We start from the raw sequence: 14,742 nt of genomic DNA on the forward strand, positions 1-14,742 counted from the left end.
GCGGTCGGCTTTCTGGGCATCGCTTCTGGCGGCTGCGCAGCAGGGGAGCGCAGGGAGGAGGTGGCCACCGACGGTTAGGGAGGATGGGCCCGTGACGGCGGATGTGGATGGGCCCCCGACGGACGGCGCGACTGAAGGGGCGGCCGGAGCTGGGGACGCGGGGAAGGGCAGCAGACCGACGACGGCCGTCGCAGAGAGGTGAAGGGGGTGGCGGTGGCTGGCCAGGGGGCGCCGACGGCGCAGGGAGGGGAGGAGGGCGCCGACGGCTGGGCGGCGGCGCAGGGGAGGGGAGAGGAGCGCTAGCGGCGCAGGGGAGGGAAGCACCGGCGGCTGGGCAACGGAGGTGGCAGCTGGGAGAGGAAAAAAACAATTTGGCTCTATACCATATTGGAAACCCTAACCCTAACAGGGTTGGGTGATCTATTAATAGGCTAGGGTTAACTGGGCTAGGCTCATTATAGAGGGGTGAGATAGTAATTACACGGGGAAAACCCCAAACCCTAAACGGGTATTCTAACACCGAGCAACAGTCACGTCATCAAAGATTGCTGAATTGGACGGTCCTTTATTAATAGTCTGTCTGTGACCAAAGGCATAAAGACTAACATTGTTATAGCAAGCAAGATATCGGCAAATGATAAGTTAAGTTTTCCGCTTTGACCTCTGTTTTGGCAGCTATGGTGCAGCCATGCAGAATATGTGTTCTAGAAGATCCGGCGGCGCCAGTTTCTGTGCAGTGTAGTAGATGTTATTTCCTGCTCGATTATTTGTTAATTACCGCGGCGTGTATCCGTAGCAAATGTTAAAGAAAATCAATTTGGACCAACTGTAACATCACAAACACTCAATGTCTAGGTGGACCTTACGCTACACGTACTTGCTATGAAATACTACGTTGACGAGAGCGCAGGGAGCTAGGGAAGTCGGTTTCGGCGGTAGTACTAGACTACTAGTACCTGTGTCCTTCAGACTTCAGCGGGCGGCCTATCTTTTTGGGATCAGTCAAAGTCTGCGATCAAAATGACAGGACAAAGGCGTTGGTTCGAATTCCATGGCCATACACGTCGTATCCTGCAGACTGCAGAAACTGGTAGACTTTCTGGAGAAGTTGCATCAGACCTTTGCCAACTGATTTCTTTTTTTTTTCTTCTTCTTCTCAAAGATAGCCCGATCGAGTTCTGCCGATTGAGTTTCTGAGTATGTTGCTAATTAACAAAATTGTATTTGTGCATGGTAGAAACAATTTTGGCCTCTCAGCTCGTTTGGTTCCGCTCTGGCCAGCTCCAGCTCCGACACTGTAACGGGCACCGGCACAGCTTCGGCTTCGACAGGATAAAACCGAGGAGCTGGCAGAGCTGCAGTTTAGGTGCTTCGTGTGGTTTACACCAGACAGTAGTACTATGGTCGTGGAGCCGGAGCCGTGCACGAAGCTTCACCAAACAGCTGGTAAAAGGGCTTGTGGCCGAGACTGAACTCCATCGCAGGCTCTGTACTGGTCAATGGTAAATGTCACAGGTCTCAGGTCAAATGAATGACCAACTGCCATAAAACAAAGATCAACCACCAACCACTTTGAAAATAGGCCTTGCTTACTCTCTTTAACAGATACTCCCTCCGTTTATTTTTAATTGTCGTTGGATAGTTCAATTTTGCACTATCCAGCGACAACTAAAACGAAACGGAGGGAGTATACAGTAAAATATTCTCTTGACGTTCTTTTTGAACATCTCCTTTTTGGTTTTGAGATCTTAGCTCTGTAGTGTGAAGGAAAAATAAACCTGACTACCATGATGCATGCAAGTTAAAAAAAATGCAAACATGGGCTTATTATGCTGTTGGGCTGGGCCTTTCGTAATCGTTGCAACGTGCATAAAATTGTCACATGAAGCTCCTTCCTCTCATTGGCCCATGAAACCTGGGTCATGTGAGGCTCTATTTTGGATAGCTCGTCTATAAGCTAGATCACGAACATCAGATCCACGCACCTTGGAACAGCTACAGCTTAGATCTGGGATCCCATTATGGCTGAGAAAAATGTCTAGGAGAGCTCTCCATGGTGGATCTGGGCTGGCCCAAGAGCTAATCAATTGGAGCCCAACACCAGCCCAGCAGTGGGAGCTCCTCCTGATTAGAGTCTTGCATATTAAAGTCTTCTTCCTCTTCCTAATCAGAGCAGTAGGACGCAGATGCGGGGGAGGGGCTGCCAATGACCAAGGCGTGCACGACAAGAGGCAGGGCCGCCCGTGGCTGGGGAGGCCAATAGAGCTCCCATGTGAGTTGTGACCATGGAGTGGCAGGCAAAGCGCAACAAGCGATGGGGGAGCACGACGGTGAGAGGACGAGCGCAACGTCAAAGGAAAAAAACGAAGAAGAAAGAGGAACGAACCGTCCATTTTCCATTAATACATGCATCTAGCAGCACCTATCGAGGATGATTTTTTGCCTCTTTTTTTACAAAAAAGAAACTACCCAAGGAAGATGATTGCACCAGAAGAATTCAGACGAACTGAAGGTCTAATTAATGACAGCAGTACCTGTTAGTGCGAACATAATACACTCGCTATCTTGAAATGGGTGGAGCACAAGAATCAAATGGAAAGAAAGAAAAACTGAAGGTTAAAACTTAAAAACCAAACCCATCAGCTCAACGAAAACAGGCAAGAACTGGTGGAGGCGTCAGTGAAGTATAAACACTACCAGGCTGTCAAATCGCTTTATTAGGCGAAGAGTACCTTCAATCGGGTTGCAAAAGTGCCGTATCAGGTAAGTGGTCAGAAGCTTTTAGGTAATGACTAATGATCGAGTACTTTATATGAGAAACGTATCGGTCCTCACCGCTGGCCCTTAGCGGCCGATGATGATAACCACAGAGACTGCGCGAAACCTTGCAGATAACCACTAACTACTCACTCCGGACGGCATAGCACCTAGCTTAGCAAATGAGAGAGGGAGCACATTCCTCCACAGACCTGATTCGCTGGGTTGTAAACCAAGACCAGGCATCACGTACATAAAGTTGCAAAAGAAACTTAATCATGACAGTAGACAAGGAAAGGCTGAAAAACTGCTGTACAATCATGTCCACTAGATAGCAGGACACCATCTTACCCAAAACAACTCATTATTCACTAGCATGTTTGCCTGTCTTTTTAAACTATATACCTAGCTAGAAAAATTAAGCAAGTTAATAAATGAACTAGTGTAACATAGGTGGACCAAATCCTCGAATGCTTCTTGAGCACATTGCACGCCGGATTAAATAAAAGCTAAGAAGTGGCTCCAGTTAACTTAATCGAGTCAACAATGTATACAAACCAAGCATTCGAGAACTTGCAGAACCACTGAATATGCTGCGTTGAGGCCATGATGGGTGGCAACCGTTCAGGACTTTGGAACGAGGAGTACTTTCTCCTTTTCTGTAAAGTTACTGTAAGATTCCTGTAAAATTTGTATGTTTAATCTGCATTCCAAACTGCCACTGGCATCACGCTGCAAGCTGAATAAGTAGAAGAAAAAGACTCGGTAATAAAGAGGAACCATATACTGTACTTCGTAGGTACCAGAGTGATGATAAAGGACCGAATTTTTTGCATTTTGATCCTTCAACTGAAAAAAATTCACGTTTGGACCCTAAAAAATTTTAATGTCATTTTTGGACCCTTTACTCGGCGCCGTAGCCTGTGGCGCCGAGGTAACACAGCTCGGCGCCATAGGCTATGGCGCCGAGGTACGTGCTGCGTTGGCACAAACGGACGTCGTGGCGCCGACGTGGTACCGAGCTCGGCGCCATAGATCATGGCGCCGAGCTCCATTCTGTACAGAAAATTTGTCTAGCTCAGTTGGTAAAATACATGGCTCTTAACCCTGTGATCGTGGGTTCGAGCCCCACAGTGGGTGTTCTTTAATATATTTTGTCTTTGTCACTTGTTTATTTTTTTTGTTGTCCATATTTTTCGTTTATGTCGTTGATTTGTCCGTCATGATTTATTTCTCATCCAATTTTATTTTTGTGACTGATTTGTTTATTCGTCCAGATTTTTTTATCCGGCGAGCACAGCAGCTGTATATGCAGTAAATTCTAAAATATATCATCTATGAGACAAGTATATAATGGAGTATACTTTTATTTAGTGCAGAAGAAAAAAAGATGAATATGTGTGCTTCTTTTTAGTGGGAATATGTTATTATGTATTTAAAATTTATGTTCAAAAGAACTCAATGAAAATATAATATTTTTATTTGATCACGATTGAAGTAAGAGTGTTCTCATTTGATTTTTATTGTGGTTAGCTGAGCAAACAAGGGGAGAAGTTGACGGCTTGTGAGCACTGTGGCACACAGCTGCTGTGCTCGCCGGATAAAAAAATCTGAACGAATAAACAAATCAGTCACAAAAATAAAATTGGATGGGAAATAAATCAGGACAAATAAATCAGCGACATAAACGAAAAATATGGACAACAAAAAAATAAATAAGTGACAAATACAAAAAGTATTAAAAAATGCCAACCATGGGGTTTGAACCCACAACCTCAGGGTTAAGAGTCTTATATTTTACCAACTGAGCTAGACAAGTTTTCTGTACAGAACAGAGCTCGGCGCCATAATCTATGGCGCCGAGCTCGGTACCACGTCGGCGCCACGACGTCCGTTTGTGCCAACGCAGCACGTACCTCGGCGCCATAGCCTATGGCGCCGAGCTGTGTTACCTCGGCGCCACAGGCTACGGCGCCGAGTAAAGGGTCCAAAAATGACATTAAAATTTTTTAGGGTCCAAACGTGAATTTTTTTCCGATGAAGGACCAAAATGCAAAAAATTCGGGATAAAGGAATACAACACAGTATTTGAATACAAATGAGTGTGCAACAAGTACATGAAAATAAAATGCCATCCAGTATTCTTCGACATAGCTCCAAAGTGATGGTAAAGCTGTATATAAGATATACATTTTGTTCCTTAATAAATTTAAATATCAGTCTAAAGTTACAATTCCAGACACAATTCCAGACACTGGCTACTACTGTCTGTCGCGCTGAAAGAAAAAAAATCCAAACAATCCCTTCTTCTATACCAATGGAGTAGCCTAAACCCCAATATACATCTTCCACCTCCAACAGCACACGAAAATTTTACTATTTCGATATGCCTATTTCGTATAATCACAATTGGAAATGGAAATTCTAACTTTTACATCGTACTCACTAACCAAAACCGGAAAAATAAGTGTACAAAACACCCGTTCCCACATAACGTCGAGCACATAGCGCACGCTCTACAAAGCTGGCCTGGCCTAACGGTAGAAGACGACGGGCGGGACGGCGAACCCGGAATCGTTGAGGAACGGGACAACCTGCGGATGCTCGGAGAGGTCGTGGTAGAAAGCGTACTCCGCTTCGTAGTCGTGGAGGTCCAGCTCCGCCTTTTGGTTGCTGTGGTAATGGTGCTTGGCGTCGGAAGACTTGCCGAAGCCGAACACGCTGACTCTGTCACACACTCCCACCGCGACCATGATGGCCTGCATCCCGGACGAGTAATGGAACATGGCGGCGTCGTGCGCGCGGTCCCACTCCTCGGGCGCGCGGCCGGTCTCGGCGACGAATCGGCGGAGGGAGTAGTACTTGACGATGCGCGCGCAGAGGACGTCGAGGCGGGCGTCGGTGACGGAGATGGGGGAGCCGTGGCGGGTGGACGAGGTGGCGTTGCAGGCGGCGACGTCGAGGAAATGGGCGGCCTGGCAGATGTAGAGCAGGATGGGGACGCCGTGGCCGTAGGGGTGGCAGAAGCAGCCGGGCCGGCGCGCGCAGAGGTGGAGGATGTTGCTGTTGATGAAGGAGAAGTTGGTCTTGCTGCCGACGTGCGCGGCGTAGCCTGAGACGCGGGCGTTGTTGAGGCGGAAGACGGCGGCGTGGGAGTCGATGAAGTCGCCGTGGCTGGCGCGCAGGAGGATGCCGCTGTTGCCGACGACGGCGCAGGAGGGGATGCGCCCGGGGATGGAGAGCAGGGACGCGAGGCTGCCGAGGACGGAGGGGTCGTAGCGGCGGAGGCGGTGCCAGGAGCTGAGGTCGCGGCGGAGGGCCGGGTCGATGTGGAGCTGCTCGTGGCGCGGGAGCGGGTGGAGCAGGGTGTCGTGGTCGTCGTCTGGGCGGCGGCCGCGGCGCGGGAGCGAGAGGCCGTGGTGGCGGTGGAGGTGGAGCGGGTGCAGGAGCCGGTCGTGACGCCACGCGCGGGCCCGCGCGGCGGAGGCCGGGAGGCGGCCCTCGAGGAGCTCGTCCACGTCCCGCCGCAGCGACGCCTCCGAGGGATCGGCTGCGGCCAGGCGGAGCAGCGTGGCGTTGAGGCGCGGCGGCGGCGGCTCCCACGCGGGCGCCGGCGCCACGGCGCGACGGAGCGCGGTGGAGAAGGAGGCCGCGCCGACGAGCACGACGAAGATGAGCACCGCGAAGGAGCGCCGCAGCGGCCGCTTCATCGCCGCCTCGGGCGCAGCCCCGGCCTGGGGCTAGCTGGGTCGTAGCCGCCGCATCCGCATCCGCATGGGTGCACGGCTGCACGCGCAGCAGGCAGAGGAGGAGGACAGGGAGCAGGGGGGTTCCGGGTTCGTGTCTGTGCGACCGAGCCGCGCTGAGCACTGTCCGAGTGGCGGAGTGAGCGCGGGCGCGGGCGCGTGGGCGCAGCGAGTTCTTTCTTTATCGGTCGCCGTGCTAACGAGCTTTCTTTATAGGAGTGTGCTGTGCTATTCATGGTTGGTTGGACTTGGGGTTCGGGCAGACGGGGGATCCAATGTGCCCTGCTCCGGTTCGTGCATCGAGCGGAGTAATCATCAGTTTGCGTGGGTGGCGGCGGCGGCCACCGTGCCCGCACGATGTGACATGTGGGCCTTCACCAGCTGCCAATCTGCCCCTGCTCGGCACTCGGCAAGCGAGATGGGATGGGAGTGGGACTTTGGGAGCAAGAAACTCCAAGGAGAGTGAATTGAGCATACCATTGCGTGAGCTTTCGTTGATTCGAGGAAGGTTTGCATCGAGCTCACCTCTCCTTTTTTTTCATCTGCATGTTTCCTTAACTAGGCACCTGTATATTGTTAGGCACGCATGGCGTTGCCGGAGTTAACGAACGCATGGCGTTGCCGGAGTTAACGAAGTTCCGCCAAACAAAGTAATGAGGCGTGTTTTTCGAAAGTTTAGGGATGTGGCGAGCGTATTGCATTGCCCCCCGACCCCGACGACGCGCCAACCGGTCGCCAATTCCATCTGCGCCTGCGCGGTCGTTTGCGCGATTCGGACGGGGAGAACGATAGACCGCACATGCGTGGACTCGTTCCTTTCTTTTCTCTGTCCCGTTTTTTTTCTTTTCCTTTTTTTTTCGTCGCGCCGCGGTGAACGACAAACCGCATCTTAACGGACACGATTGTGCTCGATGCCTTGAAGACGGTTGCGGTGATTAGCTCCGGCCGAACGATACTTTTCGCGCGACGTGCACGGACGTGTCTTCTTCACTAGCTTTTGCTTTCACATGTACCACAAATATAGACTTGACATTTTGTTTCTTTTGCCTATTTCTCGTACGCTGCGCGCTTGGGACTCGAGTGATTCATCCGTGGTCATGAACTCATGATCACGTCCATTCATTTTTTCCTTTTTCTCTTTCACATTTTATTTTCTCACTCCATTCTTTCTTTACTTTTTTCATTGGTCTATTTAGTTTTATTCTATATTTTATGAATATGTTTATATCTTTTTTTTGCAAGGGATAGAAAGTTGGGAAGGTGTAAGAGTATCTCCAACCCGCGATCTATAAAAATACCCTATAATTTAAAAATGGGTAAATTTTATTGGATTTAGAATACTAACAAAATATTCTACTCCAATAGTAAAACTTTAAATATAGATAATATGGTAAGCCACTACGATGTAGTATATTTAAAGCGGTTGAGAGTGTGCCCTATAATTTTTTGACCTTTTTTTTTAAAAAAAGATCATTGTTGTAGTGGTTTTTGCTGCGTAGAGCCCTCTATTTCAATTTGAGGCACCAATTTAAGTCATTGTTGGAGATGCTCAAGGGCTCCCCAAAAGTCTCTCATAAATCCAGTTTTTTTGGAAAAAAAAAACACAAACACATGTCTCCAACAGTTACCCCAAAGCGCTCCGAACTTTTTTCGTAGCCCTTAAAACTCTCTCATTTGTAGCTACAAATGAGGTTTTTTGGGCTCCCCAGAAACAATCTGTCACTTTAAGGGATCTGTTAGAGAAAGGATTAAAATCTACCCCCACTAATTATTTAGATGTCTCTTAAAACTGATTTTGAGGAGTCGTTTTCTGGGGAGCTGTTAGAGATGCTCTAATATCAGTGGCGGACTTACCGCCCAGGCACCACAGGCGGTGGCCTGGGCTGTCTCGGCTGCGACAATGGACAGAAGCAAGCAAACATCATACCCACAAGCATGCAAGCAGAGCAGCAAAGGGTCTAGGCACAGGCGTAGAGTATAGCAGTGTAATTTCGCCTAGGCTGTCTTCAAATCCTGAGTCCGCCACTGTCTAATATCAACCACAGATAACTCATTCACTTTGTAACTTATATTCTTTTAGAAAAGGAAAGCAAGGAAATATTTTTTGCTAAAAATAAAAGGCTGTGGAATCAACTAGTCATTCCCGGTTATAGTTATGTAAACAACTCGCTAAATATGAATTTAAGAAATTTTTGAGGGAAAACTCTTCTCTAACAGTTATGTAAAGCAGATCCTTAAATTTACAAACTCTCTACAAAACCCAATTTCATCCCTATATTTACGAACCTCATTGGGACTCACTAAATTAACGTTGGTTCTAAATCCATCGCGAAAACCATATTTAGGCCACTGTTTTGTGTCGTGCCACCGTCCTATTGACCACAAATCTATCTCCGGTGTCATATGTTGTCTTCATGCCGTCGCCGCGACCTTCTAGTGTTCAATCGATAACTTCGACCTTCCAAGATATTATGAAGGTTGTTGATGTGCTAGCTTAATTAAAAATAGAAAGCATACTTACTTTTTTATTGACATGGATAATTTTAAAAATAGCAACCAACAAATAGAGAACTGACGAAACACACATATTTTTTTCTATTCCTTAAAGTAATTTAGCAACTTTTTAAATCTATAATTTATAGTGCTAAATTTACGTAATTATTGGAGATGCTCTAACTTCCGCGGGATTTGATCTAAGTCGCAAATCGCAATTGGTCTCCGGTCTTCCTCAGAAGGCTCGCTCCCTGATCTCGCCGCCCCCAGGCCAGGCGTCCTGCTCCTGTCTGCTCTTCTCCACTAGAACCCGTGTGGCCGGCCGTATTGACAGCGAAAGGCTGAAAGCCCGTTGGGCTGGAGTGATCTGGTTTACGTCGCTCTCAAGCCTCGGCCTTCTGGACCCTTGCTGCTTCGTTCCAAAAGAGAGAATTTTTTTTTGGCTAGCTGCTTAGAGTTTACCAGTGATGGAATTTTGCCGTGCGTTTCCTCGCCATCCTTGTCGTCGCATCGTCTGGATGGATATATATAATTTCCTCTGCCAATGCCATACAGGGGATTGTCTCTAGTAGTATCCATCCACACGTCTCTAATCCCGTTTCCCGGAGTCCGCCATGGAACGCAACAGGAATCTGCCGTCTTCTTTACAACGAAAGGTAAGAATCTGTCAACACTTTGTTTGAGGATGGGCACCCGCACTTACTGTGCGGCTGCAGACAAAACTCAAAAGCAAGCTGCTGCATCAGTTTATCTTTTAGCGGTCCGCTGAAGTGGTCCAAAGCGGCGTCCAGCCTTTTAACCAAACGAAGAGTCTGCCGCGTCTGGAACGGACCCGGAGACACCTATAGCACGGACGATGAGATGAAAATGACAGCACAAGTAAAAAGGAGAAGATGGTAGCCACCACTAATTAGACATGGTACAATAGGCTGAAAGGCTTTTTATAGCGGGAAAGTTCCGTTTGGTAGAAAGATGTATGACCGATCGCCAACCGGACGATCAATCGCCCAAACACGAATCACATACCAACCCCTAATGCATATGAAGCTATCATGAAAGGTAGTATCGGTATCCGTCGAAGCACCCATCATATCCTACACATCGTATCCGTAAGAAATACATTCAAAGGCATGTCACGTTGCCAGCATTTCATTTTGAAAACAGAAACATCACTGAGGCCGTGTTCTGGAGTAAAAGTTCTCTGGGTCCGGTAATAGCCACCCTGATGCATACTTCCTCCGCAGCAACGCGATGCAGAAGTTGTGATCAAAGCGGAAGCGTCCACGAAACATTAATTGGCCTGGGAAACTGAGAGCCACCATCACATTTTTGTAGCAGATTTCAGCACGTACCGGCTAGACATTTGCTACTCCAACGACATAGGCGTTCCAAGCATCTCCTTGGTTGAAATGCTGCGATTCTTCGTACTTCACGTCCCGGTTGGCGTTATACTCCTTGGCGTTTCCACCTGACTGGGTATTTGGCATCTCCCTCATCCAAACGTGGACCCACTTGAATCCAGCCTCCTCCAAGCAGTCCTTGATCTCCGGAATCGACCATCTGGCCGAGAGCAACCAAGAATTACACATTCGAAGATGGTATTCCTCTACTTGCAGAAAACTATCAATTTGCCTTGTAAATTCAGTGCATGATGTCTAGAGATAAAGATAAAATGACAAGGAAGCTTCACTGGGACTTTTAGAAGTGTACAGCTGACAACAACTACAGAAAGCCCCAAAGATAACATCTTTCTTTATTACGAGCTACATAGATATGGCATTGGAATGGGAGTTGGAACAAAGCAAAAAACGTATCGCAGAAACATCTAAAGCAAATGCCAGCCAAGAAAAAATTCAGTTAAATTCTGCAAGCCAACCTCATGCCATGGTGCAATTCTGCAACCAAAATACTGTTAAAACTATACCTAGAGTTTCTATGCTAATGTTTGAGTTCTAATGCTAATGAATTAGTGAAGTAGCTGAAAGAGTTACACACTTACAGCCGCCTCTGTAAGATTGCACCATGTGAAATTGTGAATGGGAATAATAAGCGATGATTCTGAAGTGAAGTTTTGACAAGTAATGTTCAAGCTACTTACAGGCGCCAATGGTATGTGAAAGCATATCGCATCATCTGTTTCTTTCCGCCTTGAAAGTGGAGACTGATCCTTGTTTGGCGACTGATGATATCAAACTCATCTTGCTCCCAGAAATACTGTATGCAAGGTTGTACATAAAGGGGAGAAAATTAAAGATTTAGTACTGCTCTACTCTGTTTAAGCAACTGCAAAATACAATGTATCAACTTGCAAAGCACAAGGGCACAAATTATAAGACTAGTAAGCTTGATGGACACTAAACGCAAAGTGTCATGGCGATATTATAATCTTTATGCACTAGTAAAGATCCAACTTAAATTTCAAATTTCGAAAGAACTAAAGATATTTAAGACATATAAAACCAGGTCAAACTAATATATCTCATTCACTCCATAGATGGCAACTCTTTGTGAGTTGCTCACTTTAAATGTCTTAAATATATTAGCTTAGTACATGTCCATACCAAATTAAATCAAACATAACATATAGCTGCAGAAAAATGAACTGGGACACCAACAGAAAATTATATTGCTCAAATGGGAAAAACATTACACTCAAACATATTCTATGTTGCGTATTACATACAATGTTACCAATGTATCTGTTGGCATGCTGTAAATTCTTACAGATACTGCAAACCTTGATAAAAAGTACCCTTAGTCGTGTTTTTTGCTCAGCTGTGCCCTTCCAGTGCTATAGAACAGAGGGGCACAACCAGTGTTATTAAAACTACGTTTAAACGATGTTTAAACTACGTTTAAACGTCAAAACTCTAATTAGAGGTTGAAACCACGTTTTGGCGTTTTGGCGTTCTAAACCGTAAAACGCAGTGTTTTATGTATTTTAGACCATTAGCTACTTTTGGGCCCAGTCTATTAGTTACTTTTGAGGTTCAATCCAGCTCATGGGTGAAGTTTTAGTAAGCCACTAGCCTCTCTATTTTGGTATTTAACTTCATATTATTGTCTGAAATTATAATGTATTGGTATTTTTCCTATGTTGTTTAAAACTACGTTTAAACAAAGTTTAAACGTTTAAAAGTCAAAATTTCACCCATGAGCGTTCCAACGTTTTATCGTTTTAATAACCTTGGGCACAGCTGAGCAAAAAACACGAGTAAGGGTATAGGTGAGCACACCACCAAAACTGAGGGCACCAATTTAAAAAACCCTAAAAAGAAAGAAAGCAAAATATAAATATATGGAAATCTTAGAATATTTTCTATCTACCATGTTTCCCATTACTTACAAATAATAGGATCATCGTGATTTTGTAACTACTATTCAATGCTAACAATTAACTCAATGTCGCTCACCGTGAAGCTGGGGAATTTCCGCTGGAGACGTAACTTGCGTTCAGATGATATGCCACCATATACATCCATTACAAATATACCACCTCTTTCCGAGAGCACACTGCGTACATGCCTGAAATATAAAACCAAGTCCTTTCTACTATGCAGGCAACAGCAGCTGTAGTTGAATGCACAGATAATATCCCTTGCAGGAAAATCTGCCTCTGACATGGTCAGATTGGCTAAGCACTTCGAGTCAGCAAGACCCATCTGCTTGCAACTGTTACTTCCTGTGCCATTGTTGCTGTTCAAATCTAGACCATGCACAAGATTAGTAAACTTTTGCTTGACAAGACGGGATTCCATTGGTTGTAGAACATTTCCATGGAAAAGCAACATTCTTGAATACCCATCAGCTCCAATCTTGCTTAGGTTGTTTTCAAGGCACCACTCAAGTGACTCAAGATCCAAGTCTAAGCCAATTGCTGTCCTTCTTGCATCAGTACGGATCCACTCGGTGCTGCCAAGATGAACGCCATAGATCATGAGCAATAGATATATCCATACTAAGGGCCTATTTAGATCCATTGGTACTAATTGCTAGCAGCTAAAATTCACATTAGTGGGTCCAAACAACCTAACAAGGAATCCAACTATATGTCAAAATAAACTACCTAGCTAAAAAGTTACTAATTGGCATTCCCAAACTAAATACTACTAACTATTAGATAGAGGATCCAAGCAGAGCTCAACTAATACATTAGCTAATAGGCCCCCAAATAAAAAAAATATTTGCTAGTTTCCTTCCGCTAGCAACTAACTATTAGCACTAATGCATCCAAACAGAATCTAAACCTAAGCCATAACCATTCAGACACTTGTGTGGTAGCTCCTAAAAACATGTGCACCAATGCCAGAATTTAAATATCTGGAAATGATTTCTTGCTAAAGGGGCTGTAAAACACAGCATGGAGCATCCAAGGTGACAGAGAAAACGAAGACTGGACGTTCATACAGAGGCTCTCATGCTTGACCTGAGGAGGGCCGTGCCACAGAAATCCTCCTGCAGGTGGAGAGGGGCGCGCCCGCCGACATACATCAGGAAGAACTTCTGCAAGTAGCTGATGTCCCCCTTCGGCGACTAAACACAAAATATTACACGCATTGGCATATCGTCGAACATGTTGTGAACAAAGAGGCTTTTCACAAATCCAAACTATTGACGAAGCTATCTGAGGTACCTGCACGGAGAGCTGGTATAGGTGAAACTTGGAAGGCATTGATCCTTGCCATTGGTCCTGCTCGCCTGCTTCCGTATCCCTCTCTGGTTCGTCCTCCGCTGTTGCTTCGCTGGTGTCGTCGTTGTCTTCAGAGGATTCCTCGTTTTGGCGCGGCGTCGCATCGTAGGCTGACGAAGGTAAGTCGTAGTCGTCCTCGTCGCAGAAGTGCGACGCCCGCCGGCCGCGGCCCTGCCGGTGCGATTCCCTCGGTTTCTTTCCGCTTTTGCCCATCGATTTTGGGTCTGAAATCTGGAGACAAAGAGCAGCGCTTTATTTGGAAACTGGAGCTAGTAAGCAGAACTGGACAATCAAGGTATTGCAAAACAGTCCTCGTACTAGTTCATATTTTTGTATCATTGTAAGCTTATTGAGATACACACATTAGTTACATATAGTTTGTATATTTAGAGTCGTGTGCTTCCGATAATTAGAGAAAACCATGGCTCAACGATGCCTTCCGGTTTAGCCGCACTAGGTCCGGACAGCTATAAAAACACCCCAGGTCGCCAGGGATTAGGTTTTAGCGGGGGACGACGGTTCCCTCGGGCGAGCGAGCGGTGGCGGTGGTTTCCTCGGGTGTGCGAGCGGCGACGATCCTGGGGGCCAGCGACAGTGGCGCCCCGAGGAGGGCGATCAATGGCGGCGCCCCCCAGAATCGAGCGACGACGACGCTCCCGAAGGATCGAGCGACGACATCCTCCCTTAGGACCGAGCGACGGCGACGCTCCCCCAGGATCGAGCGACGACGACGCTCCCCAGGATCGAGGATCTAAGAGGCGCGCCCGCGGCGACAGATCTAGGAGGCGCGCCCGCGACGTCGACTCCTCAGAGGCGCGAGCCCCGGAGTGGCGCCCGCTAGCGTCCCACGGCCGGCGACGACACGCGGCCTTCCCTAAGCGCAAGCAGTGGTGGACCGACGACCCTGTTTTTATGCGATCTTGTATAAATATTTATGCAACGTCAATAGAGTTTTATGATATATTGTCAGTTCATGGCTCTCCTTCCATCTTTTATATATTTCTGATATTTCTATTCACGTTTTATGTAAACGTTTGTTGTTTTTTACGTAGTGTA

The 14,742-nt window shown here is 46.8% G+C and overlaps 2 protein-coding genes across 2 annotated transcripts; both read right to left on the reverse strand.

Annotated features, from left to right (window-relative positions):
- Positions 1-4,908: 4,908 nt before the first annotated feature.
- Positions 4,909-7,125, reverse strand: LOC109944873 (sialyltransferase-like protein 1). The gene has a single exon (XM_020550417.3). It carries the CDS (start codon positions 6,465-6,467, stop codon positions 5,292-5,294), a length of 1,176 nt encoding a protein of 391 aa, XP_020406006.1. The 5' UTR covers positions 6,468-7,125; the 3' UTR covers positions 4,909-5,291.
- A 2,796-nt stretch (positions 7,126-9,921) lies between these two features.
- On the reverse strand, positions 9,922-14,002 carry LOC100216828 (uncharacterized). Its single transcript, NM_001367438.1, has 5 exons — positions 13,630-14,002; positions 13,423-13,529; positions 12,410-12,908; positions 11,095-11,210; positions 9,922-10,556 (listed from the first exon to the last, which is right to left on the reverse strand). Exons 1-5 carry the CDS (start codon positions 13,897-13,899, stop codon positions 10,352-10,354), a joined length of 1,197 nt encoding a protein of 398 aa, NP_001354367.1. The 5' UTR covers positions 13,900-14,002; the 3' UTR covers positions 9,922-10,351.
- Between the last annotated feature and the right edge of the window lie 740 nt (positions 14,003-14,742).

This window comes from Zea mays, chromosome 3 (genome assembly GCF_902167145.1).
Source record: "Zea mays cultivar B73 chromosome 3, Zm-B73-REFERENCE-NAM-5.0, whole genome shotgun sequence".
In the NCBI taxonomy this organism is placed as follows: Eukaryota; Viridiplantae; Streptophyta; class Magnoliopsida; order Poales; family Poaceae; genus Zea; species Zea mays.

Excerpts from the sequence above, each read along its gene's own strand:
- LOC109944873 (XM_020550417.3), bottom strand. The coding sequence starts at position 6,467 with ATGAAGCGGCCGCTGCGGCGCTCCTTCGCGGTGCTCATCTTCGTCGTG.
- LOC100216828 (NM_001367438.1), bottom strand. The coding sequence starts at position 13,899 with ATGGGCAAAAGCGGAAAGAAACCGAGGGAATCGCACCGGCAGGGCCGC. Across the intron at positions 13,530-13,629 it reads TATACCAGCTCTCCGTGCAG|TCGCCGAAGGGGGACATCAG; the intron begins GTACCTCAGATA and ends TTTTGTGTTTAG. Across the intron at positions 10,557-11,094 it reads TTCACATACCATTGGCGCCT|ATGGTCGATTCCGGAGATCA; the intron begins GTAAGTAGCTTG and ends GCTCTCGGCCAG.